The 25,479-nt window shown below is 45.3% G+C and overlaps 1 protein-coding gene across 3 annotated transcripts in view; it reads left to right on the top strand.

Moving 5' to 3' along the window:
* LOC130120757 (mitogen-activated protein kinase kinase kinase kinase 4-like) overlaps positions 1-25,479 on the top strand; it is a 157,328-nt gene that overhangs the window by 109,166 nt on the left and 22,683 nt on the right. For 2 of the 3 annotated variants that reach the window (XM_056289474.1, XM_056289476.1), the window contains 8 exons: positions 3,568-3,723; positions 9,612-9,914; positions 11,572-11,681; positions 19,834-20,003; positions 21,055-21,152; positions 22,023-22,201; positions 22,735-22,852; positions 23,665-24,030. In XM_056289474.1, the coding sequence (XP_056145449.1) occupies positions 3,568-3,723; positions 9,612-9,914; positions 11,572-11,681; positions 19,834-20,003; positions 21,055-21,152; positions 22,023-22,201; positions 22,735-22,852; positions 23,665-24,030 (1,500 nt within the window). The remainder of the gene's footprint in view (positions 1-3,567; positions 3,724-9,611; positions 9,915-11,571; positions 11,682-19,833; positions 20,004-21,054; positions 21,153-22,022; positions 22,202-22,734; positions 22,853-23,664; positions 24,031-25,479) is intronic. The other variant, XM_056289475.1, reaches the window with a different exon arrangement.

The following is a 25,479-nucleotide window of genomic DNA, read 5'->3' as shown; positions in this document are numbered from 1 at the left end:
GGATTGTGTTAAACAATCTAGTTAAAAACTCCACTGCCATCTCTCCTAAACATCTCCATGCCTCCACAGGTATGTCATCAGGACCAACTGCCTTTCCATTCTTCATCCTCTTCATAGCTGCCCTCACTTCCTCCTTGCTAATCCGCTGAACTTCCTGATTCACTATCCCTACATCATCCAACCTTCTCTCTCTCTCATTTTCTTCATTCATCAGCCCCTCAAAGTATTCCTTCCACCTTCTTAGCACACTCTCCTCGCTTGTCAGCACATTTCCATCTCTATCCTTGATCGCCCTAACTTGCTGCACATCCTTTGCAGCTTGGTCCCTCTGTCTAGCCAATCGGTACAAGTCCTTTTCTCCTTCCTTAGTGTCTAATCTGTCATACAACTCACCATACGCCCTTTCCTTTGCCTTTGCCACCTCTCTCTTTGCTTTACGCTGCATCTCCTTGTACTCCTGTCTACTTTCTTCATCTCTCTGACTATCCCACTTCTTCTTTGCCAACCTTTTCCTCTGTATAATTTGCTGTACTTCCTCATCCCACCACCAAGTCTCCTTGTCTTCCTTCCTCTGTCCTGATGACACACCAAGTACCTTCCTAGCTGTCTCCCTCACTATTTCTGCAGTGGTTTTCCAGCCATCTGGCAACTCTTCACTACCACCCAGTGCCTGTCTTAACTCCTGCCTGAACTCCACACAACAGTCTTCCTTCTTCAACTTCCACCATTTGATCTTCGGCTGTGTCTTCACTCGCTTCCTCTTCTTGGTCTCCAAAGTCATCCTACAGACCACCATCCGATGCTGCCTGGCTACGCTCTCCCCTGTCACCACCTTGCAGTCTCCAATCCCTTTTAGATGGTGCCTTCTACATAAGATATAGTCCACCTGTGTGAACTTCCCTCCACTCTTGTACGTCACCCTGTGTTCCTCCCTCTTCTTGAAATATGTATTCACCACAGCCATTTCCATCCTTTTCGCAAAATCGACCACCATCTGTCCTTCCACATTTCTCTTCTTGACTCCATACTTTCCCATCACCTCCTCATCACCTCTGTTCCCTTCACCAACATGTCCATTGAAGTCCGCTCCAATCACCACTCTCTCCTCCTTAGGTACCCTCTCCACCATGTCGTCCAACTCATTCCAGAATTCTTCTTTTTCATCCATCTCACACCCAACTTGCGGGGCATATGCGCTGATAACATTCAGCAATAAACCTTCAATTTCCAGCTTCATACTCATCACTCTGTCTGACACTCTCTTCACCTCCAGCACGCTCTTGACATACTCTTCCTTCAGAATTACCCCTACCCCATTTCTCCTCCCATTCACACCATGGTAGAAGAGTTTGAACCCACCTCCGATACTCCTGGCCTTACTCCCCTTCCACCTGGTCTCTTGCACACACAGTATGCCTACCTTTCTTCTTTCCATCATGTCAGCCAGCTCTCTCCCTTTACCAGTCATAGTGCCAACATTCAAACTTCCAACTCTCACCTCCACATGCCTACCCTTCCTCCTCTCTAGCGGCCTCTGGACATGCTTTCCTCCTCTCCTTCTCCTTCGCCCAACAGTAGCATAGTTTCCACCGACACCCTGCTGGTTAACAGTACCGGTGGCGGTCGTTGGTAACCCGGGCCTCGACCGATCCGGTATGTAAGTCTTATTTATGATCCGCATATTTGATTTGGCAAAGATTTTACGCCGGATGCCCTTCCTGACGCAACCCTCCCCATTTGTCCGGGCTTGGGACCGGCACTAAGGATGCACTGGCTTGTGCATCCTCAGTGGCTGGGTTATATATATATATATACACTACCGTTCAAAAGTTTGGGATCACCCAAACAATTTCGTGTTTTCCATGAAAAGTCACACTTATTCACCACCATATGTTGTGAAATGAATAGAAAATAGAGTCAAGACATTGACAAGGTTAGAAATAATGATTTGTATTTGAAATAAGATTTTTTTTACATCAAACTTTGCTTTCGTCAAAGAATCCTCCATTTGCAGCAATTACAGCATTGCAGACCTTTGGCATTCTAGCTGTTAATTTGTTGAGGTAATCTGGAGAAATTGCACCCCACGCCTCCAGAAGCAGCTCCCACAAGTTGGATTGGTTGGATGGGCACTTCTTTGAGCAGATTGAGTTTCTGGAGCATCACATTTGTGGGTTCAATTAAACGCTCAAAATGGCCAGAAAAAGAGAACTTTCATCTGAAACTCGACAGTCTATTCTTGTTCTTAGAAATGAAGGCTATTCCATGCGAGAAATTGCTAAGAAATTGAAGATTTCCTACACCGGTGTGTACTACTCCCTTCAGAGGACAGCACAAACAGGCTCTAACAGGTACTATTTAATGAAGATGCCAGTTGGGGACCTGTGAGGCGTCTGTTTCTCAAACTAGAGACTCTAATGTACTTATCTTCTTGCTCAGTTGTGCAACGCGGCCTCCCACTTCTTTTTCTACTCTGGTTAGAGCCTGTTTGTGCTGTCCTCTTAAGGGAGTAGTACACACCGGTGTAGGAAATCTTCAATTTCTTAGCAATTTCTCGCATGGAATAGCCTTCATTTCTAAGAACAAGAATAGACTGTCGAGTTTCAGATGAAAGTTCTCTTTTTCTGGCCATTTTGAGCGTTTAATTGACCCCACAAATGTGATGCTCCAGAAACTCAATCTGCTCAAAGAAGTGCCCATCCAACCAATCCAACTTGTGGGAGCTGCTTCTGGAAGCGTGGGGTGCAATTTCTCCAGATTACCTCAACAAATTAACAGCTAGAATGCCAAAGGTCTGCAATGCTGTAATTGCTGCAAATGGAGGATTCTTTGACGAAAGCAAAGTTTGATGTAAAAAAATCTTATTTCAAATACAAATCATTATTTCTAACCTTGTCAATGTCTTGACTCTATTTTCTATTCATTTCACAACATATGGTGGTGAATAAGTGTGACTTTTCATGGAAAACACAAAATTGTTTGGGTGATCCCAAACTTTTGAACGGTAGTGTATATATATATATATAATACACTATGTAATATTAATGATAGTATACACTATAATATTTATAGAATATGCGTATAAATATTTAAGACCATATATGTAAGATTCAGCCACTGTATTCTCAAATTTCATGCAATATTCATATACCTGTTAAATTCATCTCCTACGCTCCCAAAATACAGTGTATATAAATCATTGTCTTACACATCAGTGCGCATTGTAACCTCAGTATGTCCCTGTGTCCCCTCTGGTATCATGTACAGGCTTTATCTCGAGATTAAAAATGCATGAAACCTTTTGCTGTTTGTACTGCAGATGACCCACTGGTTTGGGGGTATTGTGTTAGCATCGTTCTACTGACCTTGATAGTGTTGTGTTGTTCCTGCTGATTACTGGTAACACTGCTAGTCCAACATGTTACTGCTTTGCAGGGTGAAACTAACCTACTGTAGCTGTCGACCGCTTTTGTCCACATACATGTATACCTTTTCGATGAGTTTGTTCATAGACACTGAGCTACGTCCGTGAACCTCACTTGATGTTTCTCTGTGTGTGTATGTTAGGCGGATGAGAGGTACCGAAAGAACATCCAGGGCTCGCCCCAGTCAGCCCAGACCAAGCCCCAACAGCCCCCAGTGCCGCCTCGCTCAGAGTCTTCCTACCCCAACGGGAACTCGTCCTCTGAACCGCCCGCCATGCATCGGCCCATGGAACCACAGGTAACCATGGCAACACAAGAAACTCCCAATCTCTTCACCTGCTCCTCCTTCGTCATTTCAAGGCCACTGTATACGGGCAACATCATGAGGCAATGTCAGTAAATGAGGTTTCTGGGCTATAATTTTCTTTAAGCGACAAATTCAGTCTTCTAAACTTTTGGTGAATTAGGGGGTCCTTGACCTCAGTGGGTAGAGCGTTGAACATAAAACAAATAGGAATGAACCGACACTGGTCTCAAATATTGGGCCAATAAGTTAGAATGGAGAAGAGCAAAATCTGATACCAAAAGCCATAAGTCACTTCATAAATAAAGGAAAAATGACTTGATTTGCTGCATTTTTGGCACATGGAAGCCTGTGTCCCTTTAATGGTGGAAAAAAAGCTGATTCTATCTAATATTTTTGCTCATTGATCCCAAGCTAATGGTCTAAGGCTGAACTGTTCAGCAATAATAATGGATTGGCTCGGTACTCGGAATGGGCAGCTACTTAAAAGATTCGTACTAGGATTCGATATTGGCAGTGGAAAAGTGATATCAGTGCATCCCTAAAACCAATGCTGCTAGAGTTTTCGGAGCCAGTTATTGTGTAGTTCAGTGAGTAGGTTATGGTAGAAACACTGCGTGAGTAAGGGATGCCCACTGGGGCCACCTGTGCTTAAAGGGACAGTTCTGTTGCTATGCTAGCTTTTCAGACCCATCCAGGAAGTAGCCGGAAAAGAGTAAAACATGAAGGAAGAAATCAGCACATTCCCAGAGAAAATAAGTGATGTCTTTTGGAGTAATTCATCCTTAATATCATCCCGTGTAAAGCGGAAGGGGTTACAGTATGCAATGGAGGGATACATTCAGAATATTGAAATTAACACTGTCTTGCATGGACTCTGAGCCACCGGATGCAGCTGTAATTGAGGGTAAAGCTTAGTGGTCGCACTCAAAGAATGAGAAACCCCAGCAACTAATTCTCAAACACCCAAAATAACATTGTGGACCAATCGTGTTCTTGAACTGCAGGGTAAGTTAAATATTTCAGCTATTGTTGGAATCTTTTTCTTAATCCATTGTCAACATCTTGGTATTATAGTGTTGACTTTGGCCAGGGTACACCGCAGTGTTATTTTATGCAGGCTATTCTGGGCGTTCTGTATGGGCTCCCGGGGAAGCTGGGAACACACCACGGGGCTGTGGGAACCGTATCGCGATTTTTTTTTACTTCCGGACCGGGACCAGGATTTTCGATGAAATTAGGTGGACGAGAGGCCTCTGCATCTGGGTTGACTTTGTCGAAGGGCCGGTCCCCACCTGGAGCTCACGGAGGGGGAGAAAAGTTTAAAATACGACGGATACGGGGAGGCTAGACTGGCCAGAGAACGTCCCAGGATCCAGGCGACCCTCCCCGCTGGTCTTTCTGTTTTGAAATGAGAGATGGAACCTGACTAACTTGTGACTAGGATAACAAGGTTATGGTAGTGGGCTAGCTATCACTACATTAGGTATCTCGGGCCACAGACTTTGCTGGTTATGTACATCAGGTACCTTGATAATGTTATTTTGTTTGTCAGTAATACTTTGATTTGTTGATAATGGTAATAATCATTGTGTGGGTGAAAGTAACAGTAATAATATGTTGCCTATATTAGCTATTGATAATAGCTAGTAGCACGCTTACCTTGGAGCAGACGAAGGTATTTTTGTTGATTTTGGATAGATTAAGCTGGGTCTGCCACACTGCTTAACCCATGATTTTGGATAGATTAAGCTGGGTCTGCCACACTGCTTAACCCATTGCCGACATCGCTCTTCTCGCATTTGGATTTTGGGAAAGGAAAGAAAATTACACCCTCTTTCAAACTATTTGGACACCTAGTATCCAATTTGCAGGTCCCATAGGCACACCGTTTCAACATCTTGCTGTCTGTTGAAAGCTTGACGGACCTCCCTCACATAGAAACCATTGCTAAGATAGGATTGGACAAGAACCGTTCTGGGGCGGTACTTTGCGAAAGGCCAATTAGCAAATGTTAATCTGCTAAATCAGGGGTGGCTAACCATATCTCATGGAGAGCCATGTGTATGCAGGTTTTCATTCCAGCCACACTCCACACCATGTGATTTCACTGATTAGCAACCCTTCAACCAAAGAGGGAGAATGTATCAGTCAGTGAAATCACCTGGTGTGGAGTCGGGTTGGAATGAAAACCTGCATACACATGGCTCTCCATGGCACATGGTTAGCCACTGCTGTGCTAAATGGTTGGTGGTGACAACTAAATTATCCATGGTTTCAGTGTTAACTGTTGTTATTTATTGCTGTTTGGGGCAATATTGCCTGCTTCCATAGCCTCTAGAAGTTGCCCGTGTAACTTTGCTCTTAACTGTCTTTAAACTAACTCTTTCACTGACCCTTTCTTTTATTTCAGGGAATTCCAAAAGGCTAGAGTCTATTTCTCTTTGTTCTAACCCCCTTTTTTGGATGACGCAGTGGTGTTGATGTAAAGTAGTGGTGACTTGTCTTCACTCATGTTGCTGTTTTTCTCCTTAGAGAAGTGTATTTCTAGCCAAAGTCTCTTGGGCAGTTTCACCCGGAACAAGGATCTAATGTTCTGCTCTTTCTAGCCTCTAGTTCCCTGTCAAATACAGGGTTGACATCAATTCTTGTCCAGTTCACTCACTCTAAATTGTATGTTGCAAAAACTGCTGTCAAATCTGATAAAACGATTGCTCTCAGTGACATTTTGAAAACCTAATTAGTGTTTTTTATAGCTACGCTGACACACAGCTAACAGCGATGTGTGAGAATGTAATGTATTTTCTATTTTAAAGATAGTCTTCCTAATCATTGAATTGATTGAAAAGGAAATGAATTGATTCCAATCCCCATTAGCTGTCTTCTTTTTGTAATTATTACTTTGATTAACAGGTTTCTCCTTCCCCTCCCTCTTGGGTGACTTGGTGCATTCAGTAAACTGCTAAATGTGACAGAATTAGATATTTTTGTCCTAGCCCTCGCATGTGAGTGTGTGTTTCTCTATCTGTCTGTAGTTGTGTGAATATCAGAATCTGTTTGATATGCCAAGTGTGTTTCCACAAACCAGGAATTCGACTTGATATCACTGTGACACTAAGGTGTAACACAAATTTCAGAAAAAAAGTAAATCAAAGTATAAACCAGCCTGCAAGGTTACTGTTGTATGCATATTAGACTGCTAGCTTTCTGTTTCTATTCAGTTTATGTATACAAGTTTGACAGGTATGTACTAGCAAAACAGATTATACACCTATGTAAACTGGAACTGTGACATAATTGTCAGACAGTAAAGTGGTTGAAGGAAGTATTTTATTTAGCTAGCTGTTTAGGCACAGCGATTTCTAGTGGGGCTGACTAAATGTTTCTCATCTTTCCAGTGAGAGATTGCACCCCACTAAGCGTGAATAATTACAGTTCATTGAAGTCATTTGTTTTGAATGTGTCACAGAGATTAAATTGCATAAAAAGACGCGCTAGTTTGATAAAATGGGGGGGCTAATTGATTGGCGCTTTGTTAAAGCTTTTTCCGTTATATAGTAATTGGATTCATGAGTTTTTCCTCATTCATTATTAAGCTCAAATGGGATGTTGTATATTGACATGTACTTGTTAGCCTGTGGCTAATTTGTTGTGTCTCAAAATGGAGCACAGATGGGTTCACTAAGGCGTTCTGATGTTAAATCAGACTTGGTGACACTTCAGGACCATGTCTAATGAGGACCGACTTGTGGGGCCTTATGAGGAGTTTTTGGGCTGTTTAGTCATTGTAGCAGTCATAGCTCATAAGTAGTGGGAATTCCACTAGATGGTCGTTATTTTGAACCCGGGACCACTGGAGGAAAGTCTTTGTGTAACACTCTCCCTTCCTATACAAAGGTTCTTTGCTCAGAAAAACTTGCCTGCCAAACACCAGAGTTTAACTCTTAACAGGTGAAGGCTGTTGTAAAATAGCACTACGTGAAGGTGTTTAAGTGTGTGAATGTAAGGCAGTGCATCACTTAATAGAATTATGCATGCTCCTGCAACCTCCCTTGGATAAATAAAGGTTAATTATAAACTAAAAAGTAGGCTTTTCACAGTTTGAAAAAAACAGACCATGCTGTGTGCATGCCGTTTGAACGGAATGTCATATATACATGTATGCTACTTTATGCATATTGTATTTGCATGCCTGACTGTACTTCTGCCTCATTGATGCAATTTGCAATTATGCTCATAATTGGTAGTGGGACTGAGTTGTCCTTAGGCAAAATAAGTGGGGCTGTCATCTAGTTGGCCATAGCAGTAGCCTTATGTAGTTATATAAGAGTTTTTATCCTAATCAAATATTTTTCTTGCTGATGAGAGAGAAAAAAAACTTGATTGATGGATTATTTAGCAAGCAGTGCCCTCAAATGTAAAAAAAATACCTGGATCATGTTACTATTTTCAAATGACTATGACGTTTTTAAAATATTGATATTGGGTTCTTTGATCTGTGCTATATCATCCTTAAATGAGTTTGACCAGATTATTTGACCAGCAAGAAATGATTTAAAGTTATTGGAAACGGGAACAATGGCATTGGACAGCTTCTCTCATTGCTTTTTAAGGATACACTCGGCCTTCTTCCTCTGTTCATTGCCCATGCCCTTTGTTTTTGCCATTTTGTTCAAAATTGTTTGCCTACCTCTCCCTCACTCTCAGAAAACCAAGTATCACATGGTACCTTCTGCTGCTCGGGCTGCACCATTTTTGACAAATGTGACACTACCATGTAGCGGTGTGCGGCACAACTGAGCTCATATTGGGCTAAGTCGCATGACCTTTTTACATTTCCCGCTGTCCCCCCATAACATTTTTATGCCTCAAAATGGTACAGTTTGAGTGACAGTAGACACAATGTGTGCCCCTTTCTTTCTGAGTGTTCCCGTCTTTACATTCTACAAACTAGAGGTCCTTTGGGGGGTTCTTCTGAAAACCAGGGGACCAAGGTGCATATTGGGGTTCCTCATGAGAAAAAGTATTTGGTTATTTATGTAAAGAACTCCCATGCAGGGGTGGGCAATCTTGTCCAGAAAGGGTTGGTGTGGGTGCAGGTTTTTGTTCCAGCCAAGCAGTTACACACCTGATCCCACTAATCAACCAGTAGAGTCTTTGCTGAAGAACTTGATTAGGAGACACAGGTGTGTAACTGCTTGGTTGGAACAAAGACCTGCACTCACACTGGCCCTTTCTGGATAAGATTGTCCACCCCTCGAAAAGCCTCATATAAAGGCCAGGATTTATTAAAGCTGAAATCCTCCATCTATAAATAAATAGTTATCTTATACATCTGGACTGTGTAGTCAGGCTACACATTACTAACCGCAGTGTTTACCATGGTGCACAGGAGACACTCTCCAACTAACACTGTTGAAATATTTGACCGGGAAGGATGAACACTGGTGCTGCAGCAAACACGCCTTCTGTTGGACAGCTAATCTACCAACTCTATAATCAATATTGCAGTACAACAGTGTTCCCATATAGTTTGATGTAGCTTGTAATACATTGCATTGCCTGTGTTAACTTTGTTTGGAGAATGCCATTTTGATAAGAGTAGGAACTGTTTGCTGAAATGATGGCACAGAAGCAACAATGGCTGCTACACCTTGTTAGTAGTTGTTGCTGCCAGAGGGAGGAACAGATAGGGGAAATCAAAGATTTCAGCTTTAACCCTTTTATGAAAAAGTTTCGCAAAGACCCTTCTGAGGTCCCCCTGTGTGGTTCATGCCTGAAGAACCCCTCAACAGAAACTCAAACGCCTTTTTACGTTTTAAGAGTGCATGCAGACTGATCGCTCCCCAACCTCCCCTGTGTTCTCCCCTGTCATCTGGAAGGTTCGCTCTCACCTGGCTGCTTTAAAGAGCAGCGGCAGCGCGGCCCCCTCGAGCGCCGCCTCCTCCTCTTCTTCCTCCGCTACCCCTCCGCCCGTCGTATCTCGATCCCATTCCTTCAGTGAGCCGCTGGCTCCTAGCTTTGCGAACCTCCACCTTCGCAACAGCCAGGACACCCACCATCACCATCATCCTCCATCTTCATCACCACCCTCATCATCACCTGCACGCACTGACCCGCAGTCCCACCTACAGCCTAGGCCCTCGCCCCATGAGCCAGTCCACACAGAGGAGGTCCCACCCAGGGTAAGGACAGGAGGAAATATCCCCCTGGGGTAGATTAGTAGAGGTCGTTGTGGATAGCACCAGACTTAATTTGTGTATAGTCTGAACAGCTGAATATTATGCTTTGGTAGCTTATATTATATCCATCTATCTTGTTGTTTACGCTGACAAATAATATATACTTTTTTAATTTGAATTTATTTTAGATAATTCACCAAAGTGACATTGCATTGCAAGACCTGTTTTCACATAAGATTTCTTTTAAATATACAAGAAGTTAGTGTCTCTGAATCATTCTTTATTTTTCCCCAAAGAATAATGTTCAGTCAATACATTGGGGTTTCTAAATATTAGATGTTATTATGCTATTCTTAATCGTATCTAACACACCATGCTAGAAATTCTTTTTTTTTACTTCCCCCTGCTGTTCATTATGAATCAGTAATGACCATATAATTCAAATAAGTTTGATGTTAAAAACCACAATAATCAACCTGTAATCTACTATGTAATGCAGTAGAGAGCATGCATGAGTGCTCTATCTCTCTCTCTGCTCTGACAGTTTCATTTAGCCTTTTCCATTCAGGGGAGAAAGTAAAAAAAGCTGTTGAAGACCGAGAGAAAAATAAGACAAGGTTTTTTGCATTTTGGCATTTCAACTTTTCCATAGCGTGTCAGAAAAGGATAGTTGGGGGGGGGCAGCTGTTAGCAGTATCAGTGGCATGTAGATGAAGGAGAAATGCACAAAGTCATATTTCTATAGTGCCTACCACTATACGTGGAGCCTCACTTATGCAGTCTGTTAATGTTACACAGAAAATCCTCTCCACTACAGGACCACTCCCCCAGCGCCCCCTCTTTCCCATCACAGTGGTTAATGCACCAAGCAGCCTTTAATCACAGCATGTTAGGAATAGTTGCCATTTCCGACAACATGAGTGTCCATATCATATATCATCTTCAGCCTCGTGCCATCATAACCAAGACTGCCACCATGCCCGTCTTTCCCACTGGTGTCTCAATGATATTGGCTGCATTTAACGGGCTGTATTCTGATCTGCACTGCTGTGTTATGTTATGCTTTGGATGACTTACATGTTTCCTCTGGAAGCAAACCGAAAACACAATGATCCTGCTGCATCACTGCTGCAGGTTAAACAGCGCATACAGTATAACCTTTAGAAACACAGAGTGCTGTTACCATTGACTTTACTGTGAACTTGAGTTTCTTCATCGCGCATTGAGATGAAATTACTTAATTTCTAAAGCCCTGAACTAGTCCAAGGACACGCAGCACTACATAATGTCTCTGTTCTGCGGGGTCATGAGGCACTCGCCTGAGCTTTCAGTTAGGACAGACACTAACCCATGACTACTAGTATGATTTCTTTCCCCCAAATGCTTGACAAATGGAATTGAAATGTTTATTTTTCTTTCTTTGTTTCCTGTGGAGAAGAAAGGGATAGCTCCTACTGTGATGAGTTAAATCTATAATTGCAGAAACATTACTTACAGACTGAGGGTATGTGTAGCGTTCACAGGCGTCAGTCTAAAAATGTGTGCATCCTTCGATCTTTGCTGCTGCAACCTACCACATACATGCGCTCAGTGTGTATATGGGTGTGTCTAGAGATTACGTGTGCGTGTGTGTGTGAGCAGATTGTCTTTATAATAAAAGGTGCCAGTGAGGACCACATCGAGGTCCCCAGTGTTGTCCCGCAGAGACTCTCCTCATCAACATGGTAACGCCACACCCGGCAGCCAGGCAGCACACCGCAACGCCACCAGGTACAGGTTTGAGTCTTTCTTACTTTTCTTCTCTCTCTCTTGCTCTCTCTCTCAACTGCTGCTCAAGAGCACTATAATAGTAATGCATCAGTTTTATATAGCACTTCTCTAGCACGCCTCTATTTCCAAGACGGGTTGTTCAGAAAGGTTTTAGCCCATTTTCAACTGTCACAAATTGGTCAGAGAGTAGTCCTCTGTTTCATGAGACATTTAGGTCTTAGAATAAGTCAAATTTTATTTATAGCACACAATTAAAAACAACCCACGTTTACCAAAGTGCACTGCAAAAAATGAATTTCAAAAAAGTAAAAATTAAAAATTAATCTAATTTTTTCCCCCAAATGAAAAAAAAATCTTGTCAAGCATTTTTTGTGAAAGAAAAGCAACCTTGTTTTTAGATATGTCATCTTTCTTTGTCTTACTAAGATATTGCAGCTAATTTTGAGCTGGATTTATCTAGAAACAAGCTCTAACAATGCACCGGATCAGAGGTATCACATTTTCTCTCCTTAATTTAAGAATGAAGCCATCTGTGCTTTCTTAATTTAAGAACCTAGTGTTGATATTTTTATTCATTGTCATTGTCCATGTCCATCTTTTTCAGTACATCACATGAGGATTTGTGTAGCCCAGTCACATGTCCCAGCTAATATTTCATAGGGACATATGTAATGTCCTTGGGCGTAACAGTGTAGTAAGGTGTGAAATCTACCAGGTTGTCTGGTAGATTCTCTGAGAGTAGGTAGCTAAAACACAAATACAAGAAACACCGACATAGACAACAAGGCACATAGCTCGTGGGCACAACTAAACAACACCTGGATATAGGCACAACCCAGAAATCAGCCACGTCAGGAGGATTCAAACATTTGAGAATAAAAGTAAATTCTGAGCCGGGACATAAAAGAGTCGATGGAGGGGGCAGATCTTGGGGGGGGGGGGGGGGGCTGTTCCTAGGGGCGGCAGCTGCAAAGGCACGGTCACAAGTTTCTTAAGGTGCGTTTAACGTTGACTTCACCGTAATGGATGCAGGGTAGATTCATCAGGTTGGTCTGTTGCAGCGGCTATTGCTGTACTCCGTGATATTGGAGTGTGCATGCAGGATAAATGCATTAAAGGGCTCTTCTACAGTGATTACCTTAATACCCACCCCCCCCAACACACACACACAATTCCTTGCTTTCTATTAAACCATAATCCAGTATTCCCTTCTCCCCTCAATTCCCCCATAATTGGTTCCCCCAAGTGTAGTGCTGTTCCACGTGTTTCCAGTGTCAAGGAACATGTGCGTACAGACTCAAACCACACACACAATTTCATTCACAGACACACACAAACACATACACCCTCTCTCACTAACACATGCACACACGCTTGTAGGATTAACATATCTTCTGTGTCTTCTCCTCTTGCCTCTGTGGAGCTGTAATTCTCATGCAGTGTGTATATGTAGGAGGGTTTATGTAATGGTGCTGGCTGCCAAACAGCGGTGGGCTGATTGATCGGTAGGGAAAAAAATCAAGAATCTGGCATGGATATGGGTTTTTGGTTGATTTTGTTTTTTGTTTCTTCTTTTTTTCCCCTCTATTTTTCTCCATTTTGCTCCCCAATTGTATCCGGCCAATTACCCCCACTCTTCTGAGCTGTCCCGGTCTCTGCTCCACCCCCTCTGCCGATCCGGGGAAGGTTGCAGACTACCATATGTCTCCTCCGATACATGTGGAGTCGCCAGCCGCTTCTTTTCACCTGACAGTGAGGAGTTTCACCAGGGGGACGTAGTGCATGGGAGGATCACACTACTTCCCCCAGTTCCCCCTTCCTCCTGAACAGGCACCATGATCGACCAGAGGAGGCGCTAGTGCAGCGACCAGGACACGCTTCCCACAGACACAGCCGATTGTGTCTGTAGGGACGCCCGACCAAGCCGGAGGTAATATGGGGATTTGAACCAGCGATCCCCGTGTTGGTAGGCAACGGAATAGACCGCAACGCTACCCGGTCACCTGTTTTTTGTTTGTTTTTTTAAATACAGTACCGACTATTTTGCACCAAAATTCATGATCAGAAAGCTTCTTCATTTTTAAAAAAATTTTTTTTTTTATCAGGGCTCATTGATGATGGTCTAACTGCATGATTACTGAAATAATTACCAAGATTTTAGAAAGATCAGATGGAGCAAAATCAAAACGGTCATTTATTGTATCAAATAAGAGTGGAAAAAAATGTTTCATCGAAGCCTTTTGCTGCTTTTCCATGTTCAAGTGAATTAGACTAATAGGAAAGTGTTTAAGATAGCTGCCTCGATAGTCATCAAAAGACATGCATGTTAGGGTTAATACTCCTGTCTGTGCCCCTGAGCAAGGCAATGGAAAGAAGAATAGGAGGTGGTCCTTGGGCGCTGCTCTGCGGCTGCCCACTGCTCCTGTATAATAGGATGGGTTAAATGCAGAGGATGAATTTCATTGTATGCTTGTTTACAATGACAAATAATGTCTTTTCTTCTTTCTTTCAAAAATAATACATCCATCCATTATCCGAACCGCTTATCCTGCTCTCAGGGTTGCGGGGATGCTGGAGCCTATTCCAGCAGTCATCGGACAGGCCGCCAGGCCATCATAATCAAAAATAATGAAATTTTAAAAATGCTGCAACCAGGAACACAAAAGACAGACAAGTGAGGTTGAAGCCAGTAGGCTTCATAATGGGAGCAGAACAAGGTCCATCTGTTTCACTCCTTCGTACAAGAGATGCTGCTGGGCACCCTTATGGAGTTGTGATACATCTAGCATACATGTGATAACTGAGGCCCACAGCAAGCTGACATCCTCCCAGCAGCAGCACCACCACATATACACCTCCCTGCTCAATTTTTGGATAATGATCACAAGTACTGGAACTGGTCTTACAGATCCAGATCGTGATCGGCCTAGGCCTACTTGTGATAATCCTTTTTGAGTGTGTGCGTGTGTGTGTGTGTGTGTGTGTGTGTTTTTGTGTGCATCTCTCACCTTACTATAGCTTAGTTTCCTTCTGTGTTCCATGTATTTTCAAATGTTACTTTGTGGCAGGAATGAGGAAAAACACAGGAGACCAAGGCGAGTTTGATGTTTATTCCTCAACTCCAAAAACCGACTGCAGCAGGAACAACCCTGTACCGGCGAGCCCGGGAACGTAAACCACGCCCCCAGCTCACAGTCCTGCTGGGTGAGAGGCATAGCCCCTAGTGTCCGCCACACAGCCCCCCCCCCCGAACACCCAGAAGGGACTCCTGGAAAGAAAATTAGTGTCTCACTGGAGGCTTAAGCAGCCTGCCATAACGGCTGTGCCGTCCCTCAGCCGAAACAGTAGGTGAAACACAGTCCAAAGCCAGCTGAGAAGCAGAACGCTGAACCCGTGAAGACACTGCCGGGGTCCTGGAAGGAGGACGACCCCAACAGGGAACCTGGGCCGGAAACACAACTTCGCCTGCCACCCTGTGCGCCGGTTTAAGCCTATGAAGCGTGACACGCTCCCTACGCCCACCCATATCTAGCACAAAACCCTTAGGATCCGTATCAAGAACCCGAAACGGGCCATCGTATGGGGGTTGGAGGGGCGAGCGGTGAGCATCATGACGTACAAAAACAAAACGAGCCGACATGAGCTCCGCAGGCACGAACGACCGCGGAAAACAGTGGTGAACGGGGCCTGGAACCCGAGTGCTGTCGGACAAAAAAGGATAAACAGCCAGACGGGGTCGAGGATTGGAACTCCCAGGCAAAAATTCCCCAGGGACGCGGAGCGGCTGACCAAGCACCAGCTCAGCGGGTGACGCGTTGAGGTCCTCCTTAGGAGCCGAACGCAACCCGAGCATAACCCAAGGTAAACGATCCACCCAGTTACCATCCGAGAGCGCTGCCTTGAGCGACCGGTGAAAACGTTCACACAACCCGTTAGCCTGAGGGTGATACGCGGTAGTGCGGTGTACCTGCACACCCAAGGATCGCGCAAGTGCCGACCAGAGCTCTGACACGAACTGGGGGCCCCTGTCTGAGGTGATATCTGACGGAGTGCCGAAACGGGCGACCCAGGAGGAAAGAAAAGCGCGTGCAACATCCGAGGATGTTGTGGATGATAGAGGGACAGCCTCTGGCCACCTGGTGGTCCGATCTACCATTGTGAGCAGGTGCGTAAAACCCTGTGAAGAAGGTAGAGGGCCCACCAGGTCCACATGCACGTGGACCTTAGCGCGCTGGCACGCTACACATGCAGCTGCCCACCCCTTGACGTCCTTGCGGAGGCCAGGCCAGACGAACTTGGAACTGACCAACTTCACCGACGCCCGAACTCCAGGGTGCGAGAGGGAGTGAATCGAATCGAAAACTCGACGGCGCCAGGCCACTGGAACAACGGGGCGGGGACGGCCGGTGGAGACGTCGCAGAGGAAGGCAGGACTGCCTTCCTGCATCACAGTGTCCTCTAGCTTGAGACCGGTACGCGTTGACCTAAGGGCAAGGACGTCCGGGTCGCTGGGCTGGTCGGCAGCCATAGCGGAGAAATCCACACCGAGGTGCACAGGACACACAAGCACACGTGACAGACAATCAGCAACAGGGTTGGACTTCCCGGCCACATGCTGAATGTCCGTTGTGAACTCGGAGATCGCCGCTAGATGGCGCTGTTGACGAGCAGACCACGGCTCAGTCACCTTGGACATGGCAAAAGTCAGCGGCTTATGATCCACATAAGCCGTGAATGGGCAACCCTCCAGCAGGAAGCGGAAATGCCGGGTTGCAAGGTGCAGTGCCAGCTACTCCCGGTCAAAAACGCCCTACTTGCGCTTGCTATCCCGCAGTTTGCGGCTAAAAAATGCGAGTGGCTGCCACGCATTCGCCATACGCTGTTCAACCACAGCCCCCACGGCTATGTCAGACGCATCGGTTGTTAAAGCTATGGATGCCGTGGGTGTGGGATGGGCGAGGAGGGCAGCGCTAGCCAGGGCGCACTTAGCTCCGTCAAAGGCCTGGACCTGTTCGGGAGTCCAGTCGACAGGGTCGTTAGCCTTCTTAAGCCGCAGGGCTTCGTAAAGTGGCTGAAGGAGGTGGGCAGCGCGAGGGAGGAAACGGTTATAGAAATTCACCATGCCCAAGAATTCCTGCAATGCCTTAAAGGAGACTGGGCGGGGAAATTCCGCCACCGCTTGCACCTTAGAAGGCAACGGGACCGCGCCTTGTGGCGAAATGCGGTGACCCAAGAAGTCAATCACCGGCAGTCCAAACTGACACTTGGCCGGGTTGACTATCAGGCCGTGTTCGTCCAGACGACGGAAAACCTGTTTCAGGTGCGCCAGGTGCTCTTCAGCTGACGGACTGGCCACTAATATGTCGTCGAGATAAACGAACACGAAATCAAGGTCACGCAACACCGAGTCCATCAGCCTCTGAAAGGTTTGCGCTGCCCCCTTCAAGCCAAAAGGCATGCGCATGAACTCAAAAAGCCCAAACGGGGTGATCACTGCGGTCTTGGGCACGTCCTCTGCGCGCACGGGAACCTGATGATAGCCGCGCACCAGGTCCACCTTAGAGAAAATAGTGGTACCTGCCAGGCGTATGGAAAAGTCCTGTATGTGTGGGATGGGATAGCGGTCATTGGCGGTGACGTTGTTCAGGGGGCGAAAATCGCCGCAAGGCCGCCACGACCCATCCGCCTTGGGCACCATGTGAAGCGGCGAGGCCCACGGGCTGTTGGAACGCCTCACTATACCCAGACGCTCCATGATGGCGAACTCCTCCTTAGCTACAGCCAATTTTACTGCGTCGAGGCGCCGTGCGCGCGCGCACAAAAACTGGCGGTCCCAGAGTGGGAATGAAATGTTCTACCCCGTGTTTAGTAACCGCGGTGGAAAAGGCAGGCGTAGTCACCGATGGAAAATCCGCCAGCAAACGCTGAAAAACTTCCCCTAATGCTAAAAAGTTAGCGTGTGTTAACGGCCCGGCTCCCCCTGTCTTGCACTGAACAGTGATGAAAGACACAGCATCAATTAAACGGCGGTTTGCAACATCAACCAGCAGACCATTAGCACACAAAAAATCCTCGCCGATAATAGGAACAGTAATGGCGGCCACTACAAAGTCCCACTCAAAATGGCGCCCGTGGAAGCAAACAGTCACCAACCTTGTGCCAAACGTCGCAATGGACGAACCGTTAGCTGCACTTAACTGTGGGCCGCCGCCTTCGGCCGACCTGTCTGTCTTAGCAGGAGGGAGTAGGCTCTTTTGCGAGCCTGAGTCCACCAGAAACCGTCTTCCTTACATCGTGTCCTTAATGAAGAGCAGCTCACTACGTCCGCCAGCGCCCACAGCTGCTACTGAGCACTGGCCCTGGAGTTTCCCGCCGTCTCAAACGTGCACGGAGGGACACAGCGCCTCGCCTTGCCGCCGAACTGCTGGTGGAAGAAACAGAGGCCTCTCCCGCGCCGTCTCCGGGCAGTCACTTCAGCCACCATTGCCGGGTCCGCGTCCTCCGACGTCGGCTGCAGAGGCTCCGATGCCACACTCTGCACAGAGAACCGTCTGGTAGCCAGCAGGACCTGATCAGCCTCCTCAGCCAAACCTCGGCAGTCACCAGCGGCCAGACACGGGGAGTTAGCCAAAGCCGCGCGCACAGGAGACGGGAGCTGGCGCAGGAAAACGTGCGGGAAAAGGAACCCACCTTCGTCTGAGCCTAGCAGCGACAGCATATTGTCCATGAGATCCACAGCCGTCCCGTCGCCCAAACCGGATAGGGAAAGGATTCTATCTGCCCTCTCTGCGGCAGATAGGCTGTACCTCCGGAGCAGAATATGTTTGACGGCGACGTATTTATCGTGTTGCGGAGGGGCGCGCAACAGCTGCATGGCCCGGCGTGTGGACTGCTGGTCCAGCGCAGCGACGACCAGATAGTATCTGGAGTCGTCCGCGGAGATTCCACGCAGGTGGAACAGCGCCTCGACATGCTGGAACCACGAGGCCGGGTCGCTCTGCCAGAACTCTGGGAGTTTCACAGCCGCGGCGAGAACGGCCGGCTGTGAGAGTTGGGGCGGCGTGGCCGAAGTGGATTCACACTCCTCTTCTGCTCCAAACATGTTCAATTCGGGGTCACCAATGTGGCAGGAATGAGGAAAAACACAGGAGACCAAGGCGAGTTTGATGTTTATTCCTCAACTCCAAAAACCAACTGCAGCAGGAACAACCCTGCACTGGCGAGCCCGGAAACGTAAACCACGCCCCCAGCTCACAGTCCTGCTGGGTGAGAGGCATAGCCCCTAGTGTCCGCCACAATTTCATATTTGTTTAAATATGTAAGTATTTACTATTAAATATTTTCAGTTGAATATATGTGATAACCATACAGTATTTTTTTCTAGTTTATCTGTTTTTAAATGACATTCACGCCCCCCCCCCATACACACACACACTTGTGTTACTGTTGTATGTTTTCTGTCAATTTGTATACTAGCACATACACTCATGGGTCAAACTAATTCAATCTAGGTCTGCAGACCTTTAGAAATGGAGTGAAATGGACATCTGAGTGCCTTGATCAGATAATTTGATCATATTAAATAGATTATTTGTCTGTATCACTTCACTCTTACCTTGCTCTCCTCCCCTCTTTACTAAGAAACCTCCCTCTTCATGTACTATTGTACATCTATCCTGCATCAGTACTGGATACGGTATAAATTCATATAAGTTCATTTTGAACATGTGCCTGCACATTGTTTTTAATGACAATACATTGAATTGAATTGAAGTTCCCCTTCATATATTACCCTGGGGAAGATTGGCCTGATGTATTATGATGCAAAACTCCAGCGTCCCACAGCCAAGCTTTCACCTGCCATTTCTTGTAAACTCTCGTGTGTATAGAATAAAAATTGACCCATTGTCTACTTATAGATACAATTTCTCTTTGAGTAAGATTGGAAGGACACAGCTAGTTGAACAGAAAGTCTGCATCTGTAGGTTTTCGGTAGAGCTTACCTCAACAAAATGTTTGCTGTCTTTTTCGCCATCTTGCCGTATCTGCCTTTCTTTCTCTAGCACTCCTGTGATCATTTCCCTCCTTGACTCTCGTTATTCTTCTGTTTTCTTTCCTCTCTCCCCCCCCCCCCTCCCGTTCCCCGGTGCAGTGCAGCAGAGCCTCGTCTGCTGTGGGAGCGGGTGGAGAAACTGGTTCCCAGGCCCAGTCCCGGTGGTAGCACCAGTGGGAGCGGAGGGTCCAGCTCCTCCAGCAGTTCCAGTAACTCCAGCTCCCAGCCTGGCTCCCACTGTGGCTCTGGGGAGAGGTTCAGGGCCCGCTGTGAGTCCAGGGCAGCATCATACACGTGCGCACACACACACATATATATTTATACGTACATGCATGCATACATAAACGTGGGGACAGACAAAATAATGTTCACACAAAAACCTACATACTTAGGTATACAGCCCAGGCAGATGGTGCATTAAGCCCAGGCGCGGATCTACGGGATGGCAAGGGGTGGCAGCTGTCACCTCTGGGACACAGTCTTGCCACCCCTGTTGCCACCCCATTTATAAATCAGATATGTTTTTAAAGTATATTTTATGTACATGCATGGCGAAGGTCAATGAGACCCGCACCAAACTCATCTCAAACAGAAGTCGCCGATTTAGAATCCCCCTCCCCCTCACAGGCGCGGATCTATGGGGTGGCAAAGGGTGGCAGCTGCCACCTCTGGGACACAGTCTTGTCACCCCTTTGCCACCCCAGGAAAAAATCTCTAGATCCGCCACTGATTAAGACAGACAGATATGTATACTTGTTAGCTTTTGAATGTACACACACACACAGATTAGTATAAACGTATAGGCACCAATGGTGTGTGAACCATAAAACAGATGTGAGTGCAGACACAACATGAGCTTGCACATAAATACAAACTCTCATGTATGCATAAATTGGTGCAAATAGAGACTCACTGTGCATAAATGTATACATACATACTGGAAATGACAACACAGCACATACATAAATGCGCACCCAAATTAACACACAAAGACATAGGCATACATACAACTTTCAGTGCATATGAATAACAGTAGCTAAACAAATATGCACACCCACAGGCCCATTTGACACCTGCACATAGTTAAGGCACACATTTCAGCCCAAATAATCTTCACTGACACAGCACACTTATGCTACGTGTTCATAAACATCAGTGAATGTGTGACACCAATTTACATGTACCTGTATGCATATTTTAGATAAACAGACCTGTATGCACAGACAGTCGTCTGTATTTTGATCCTGATTATTCTAAAATAATTTAGTATTACTCTTGACAGTCGTTTAACCCATTTACCACACTGTGCCCCTCCAACAGCCTCATCCAAATCTGAGGGCTCGCCCCTCCAACGGCCGGAGAATGCTGGGAAAAAAGCAGAGGAAAGGAGGGACTTGGTCAGGCCTAACAGACCGGCGGTGAGAGCTTGAGTTGATGCTGACTAGCTAGTAGTCTACTAGCTGTAGCAGAGCTAGCTCCTGTACAATAGATGGTTGACGATGTTCTGTGTGTTGTTGGGGAAATGCTGGATGGCTAACAATTACACGCTGTGTTGCTCTGCAAAACAAGTGCTGTGGGGTTCCTTTGAAATTGAAATGATTATTTCTGAGTGATGAATTTGTATGTCCTGACAAAGATTTTTCTCGGTGTGTGCGTGTGTATGTGTGTGTCTTGATAATAAATAATGGGCTTGCTTTGATGGCGTCTTGTGATCTACTCATCATGCCATCCAATAGGGCGACGTGGTAAGCCTTTGTAAAAAGATGTCTTTCTTTGGTCTGTGCTGACTGGCTGAAAGGTTCCTCACTAACAGCTTGCTTTCTTTTGACTGGTTCCTTGGCCTCTGTGGCGGCCGTCTTGACTCATGCCCTTACTAAACCCAATAAAAGATGTTTCTTTCTCTCCTAATTTTCTGTAATGCTGTGGTCATGATTCAGTATCAGCTCATTAACCCTACCTAGCGTGGAGACACATCAGTCTGAATGGTGGCAGCGACCCTCATCTCTCTCAGCACCTCATCCTATGGCTTTGCTACTGACATGCTGGCTTCTCATTGGCTGGCATACTTGTTAAATTTCACTTCCTCTCTAGCAGCTCCTGCTTCCTGTTCATGGTCTCTTGCTCTTAAAATGGATATTAACAGATATTGAATAAGTATTTTTGCTCTGTGATGTTCTCTGCTGCACAATAAAATGCCCAACTTGTGATGGACAGAAATCAAGGCTGGAAAAACAAAAGTCCAAAGCAGCCTTTGACCATTGTTTGATTTATCACCTTTTGACCTGTAGGACCTGACTGCCCTTGCAAAGGAGCTGCGTGCAGTGGAGGACGTGCGCCCCCCTCACAAGGTGACTGATTACTCCTCCTCCAGCGAGGAGTCGGGGACCACTGATGAAGATGATGATGAGGAGGTAGACCAGGAGGGAGGAGAGGAGTCCACCTCAGGTCCAGAGGACTCCAGAGCTGTGTATGATCAGATTTACCCTTTGACCTTTACATTGGCTAATCAACATTCCAATACAGATTGCTTTGTGAGGAGAGGGTACACAATTGTATGAAATTAAAAATGGAAAATTGTGAATATATATTTAATATAATATATATATATTATATATATATAATACTGTGATGGACTGGCAGCCTGTCCAGGGTGTCTCCCCGCCTGCTGCCCAATGACTGCTGGGATGGGCTCCAGCGACCCTGAGAGCAGGATAAGTAGTTTGGATAATGGATGGATATAATATATTTTATTTATATATATATATAATATTTAAACATTTACATTTTATACATGTAGATATGTCTGACCTTTCAGGATATAAATTATGCAATTATCCCAGTAAACATTTAATTTCCTTCATTATTGTACTCCTTAGTTGTTTTGTTTTTTTTCTTGGATATCCAGTAAAACTATTCGGTTAGTGCATCATTTTCTGCATCACAACCAAAATATAATTTCATGGAAAAAGAAATATTCTGTCTTTCTCCTCTCTCCCCCAGCTCTTCCAGGCTGAGTAACGGGGAGACTGAGTCAGTTAAAACCATGATAGTTCATGATGATGGGGAGAGCGATGCGGCCTCCACGCCTTGCAAAGATGGCACACTCATCGTAAGACAGGTACCGGAAAATAGAAGAAAAAAACGACACAAATAGTCATTTTCCAATCACATGCATCAGTCACATATATTATCATTTCAGTTTTCCTGTTGAAGTTAATTGTTTGTTCATACCCCTATTGTTTTATCACTTTGTCGTTTTGTGTGATTTTGTGTTTGACCATGCTCTGTTCTTGATAAGTGCTCTTTATCACCATTTGGAGTGTAGGTGGAGATAGGCTTTGGGATTTACAGTGGATGGGTGTCTATAATCAACAATGGGGTGCAGTAATCATTAGATCATATTGATATATTGTAGTTAATCCCTTTCCTGCGAGAACAAGCACCACACTAAATGGACTTGTGCAATGTCGAAATTGTGACATCAACTGCGATACATGAAAACTTGATGCTTTGGATTCACTTATATTTCATGCAGTGAAAGAGTTGTTAGTTCTTTTCACCCTTTAAGAATCACACTTCACAGCTAAAAGCTTTTTCCACTACATTAGTTTTAGCGTTTTAGACCTGTCATTTATGAGCTAACTCTCAGATATGGAAATCAAATACATATATGCAAGACGTGACACAATTTTATCATACGCTAAGAATTAGAATTATGTCAGTTATTTTCCTGCGTGGCACATTTAATGCTGAAAACCAAAACAAATGTCATCTCAATGACCTTCCTACTTGTACTAACATAGTGTTTCTTTCTACCTGTAGAGTAGCCACTGTAGTCTGCCCTTTACTCTAGTTAACACATTCCCTTCCCCTGAACTTGTAAGGAACGCATCTAGACCCAAAGTCGTCTACCCCTCTTTCTACTTCCAGAGTGCAGGTGACAACAAAAAGCGCCCCCTCCCAAGCCCGGGCCAAGGCCAGAGCCCAGTCCTGCTCACAGGCTTTGCCCCAAGCCCAGGCTCGGTCACAGGCTCAGGGCTAGGCCACCACACCCCTAGCCCCCACCATCACCACCACTTTCACAACCAACACCACCAGTCCCCACACTCCGCCGGGGGTCCGCACCAGGAGCGCAATGGCTTTGCAGGCCGCATCCACCTCCTCCCAGACCTGATCCAGCAGAGCCACCATTCCTCCCCCTCCTCCTCTGCCTCCACCTCCCCCTCCTCCAGCCTGGCCAGCCCTTCCTCCATGTCCCCCCAGAGCCCCCTGGACAAGCTCAGCATCCTCATGGAGGTACGTCCCACCCCTGCATCAGGACTCCCAACAGCTGTAAATCTCCCTTCTTAAAAGAACCAGTCTGGAAAGAAGGGGGCTACTGAGGAGAGGTCAAGTACTGACTATCATGATGGCCAGTCTGAATGTGGGGTCAAGAGATTATGATTTAATGAGGTCCAAACAAGATATTTAGTTAGAGCTATAGTTTTAATAATTCCCTTTATAATACTGGGTTGAATTCAGACCAACTGATTGATTAGTAAAGGACAAGTAGAGATTATTGAATGTTATAATTTTACAGTCACTAAACGACAACAAAAACATCTAAGATAAAAATAAAGTGGAGTGCAAACATGCTTGTAGCAATTCAGTTGAAACAAAATGCGAGTAAAATTTTGATTTATAATAAATATTACAGAATTATATAGATATTATTAAAGTAGTATACAATAAACATACTAATCTTCTCATGGAATTCCCATGCTTTGTAAATGGCCTTGTGGCTGTTTATAATGTCCGATTTAAAGACCGGATATGTGCAATTATATGTAGTACAGCTTGTAAATATCAACATGCTCACACACAAATTTGCATTTACAGCTGTTCACTTTACCTTCACTTACCTGTATACTCAACCTGTATGTTCTTCTCACTTTAACCTCTTCAGGAGTGATACCTAAACTTATCCTTTTCTCAACTCTCCCATTTGGGGACTGCATCGTAGTGCAGCAGGTGGGATTTGTTGGAGTACTAGTGGGGGGAGGAGGAATTAGTGTCATACCCACACTTCTGACTGGCCTTTTTGATAGTCTTCCTCCTGTATTCATTGTATTGACCAGGACTGGTTGGTGTGCCCTCTGCTGGTAAGCAATGGTAGCCATGGCCCCACCTCGTTTTTTTTTTTGTTCTCTACTGACAAGTTTCCTGTAGAGAAATGGTGGTGGAAAGATGTTTTTTGGGAGGCTTTTGGAAGTCCATTGGAAGGCAGTAATTTGTTGGGTTTTCTCTCATCAGTAGTCTTTCAAGTTTGTTTGATGCCTTCTGTACAACCACAGCTTTGTAGGTGCTGGCAGAGTGCAGGAGTCCAAGAAGAAGTATTTTTTCTGTACACTTAGGTCATTACTTAGTGCAGTGAAACCTGATGAGAGAAGGATGCAAAACTCGTTTCTTGCCCCAAGGGTTTTATTTGCTATAAAATAATAATAATTAAAAAGGCAATTTCAGACAAGATGGTTTAATGTACTAGTCAAAACATACTTCATGGAGCATTTCAAGTGTTTTTTATTTCATTGTTAATACAAGAATTTTTGTTTAGCAGGGATTTAAAGTGACGGTAATATACACACAGTGTAATTTGGTAATTGTCTCCTCAAATTTGTCTCAGCGATGCACACATACATACGCACTCGTCACCAGAGGGGTCAGAGGTCGGTGTGAGCCAGGAAACGTGGTTTTAGAGTCTTGCTC

The sequence above is a fragment of the Lampris incognitus genome, chromosome 11, assembly GCF_029633865.1.
Source record: "Lampris incognitus isolate fLamInc1 chromosome 11, fLamInc1.hap2, whole genome shotgun sequence".
Lineage (NCBI taxonomy): Eukaryota > Metazoa > Chordata > Actinopteri > Lampriformes > Lampridae > Lampris > Lampris incognitus.
This window is presented reverse-complemented; position numbering and strand designations above follow the sequence as displayed.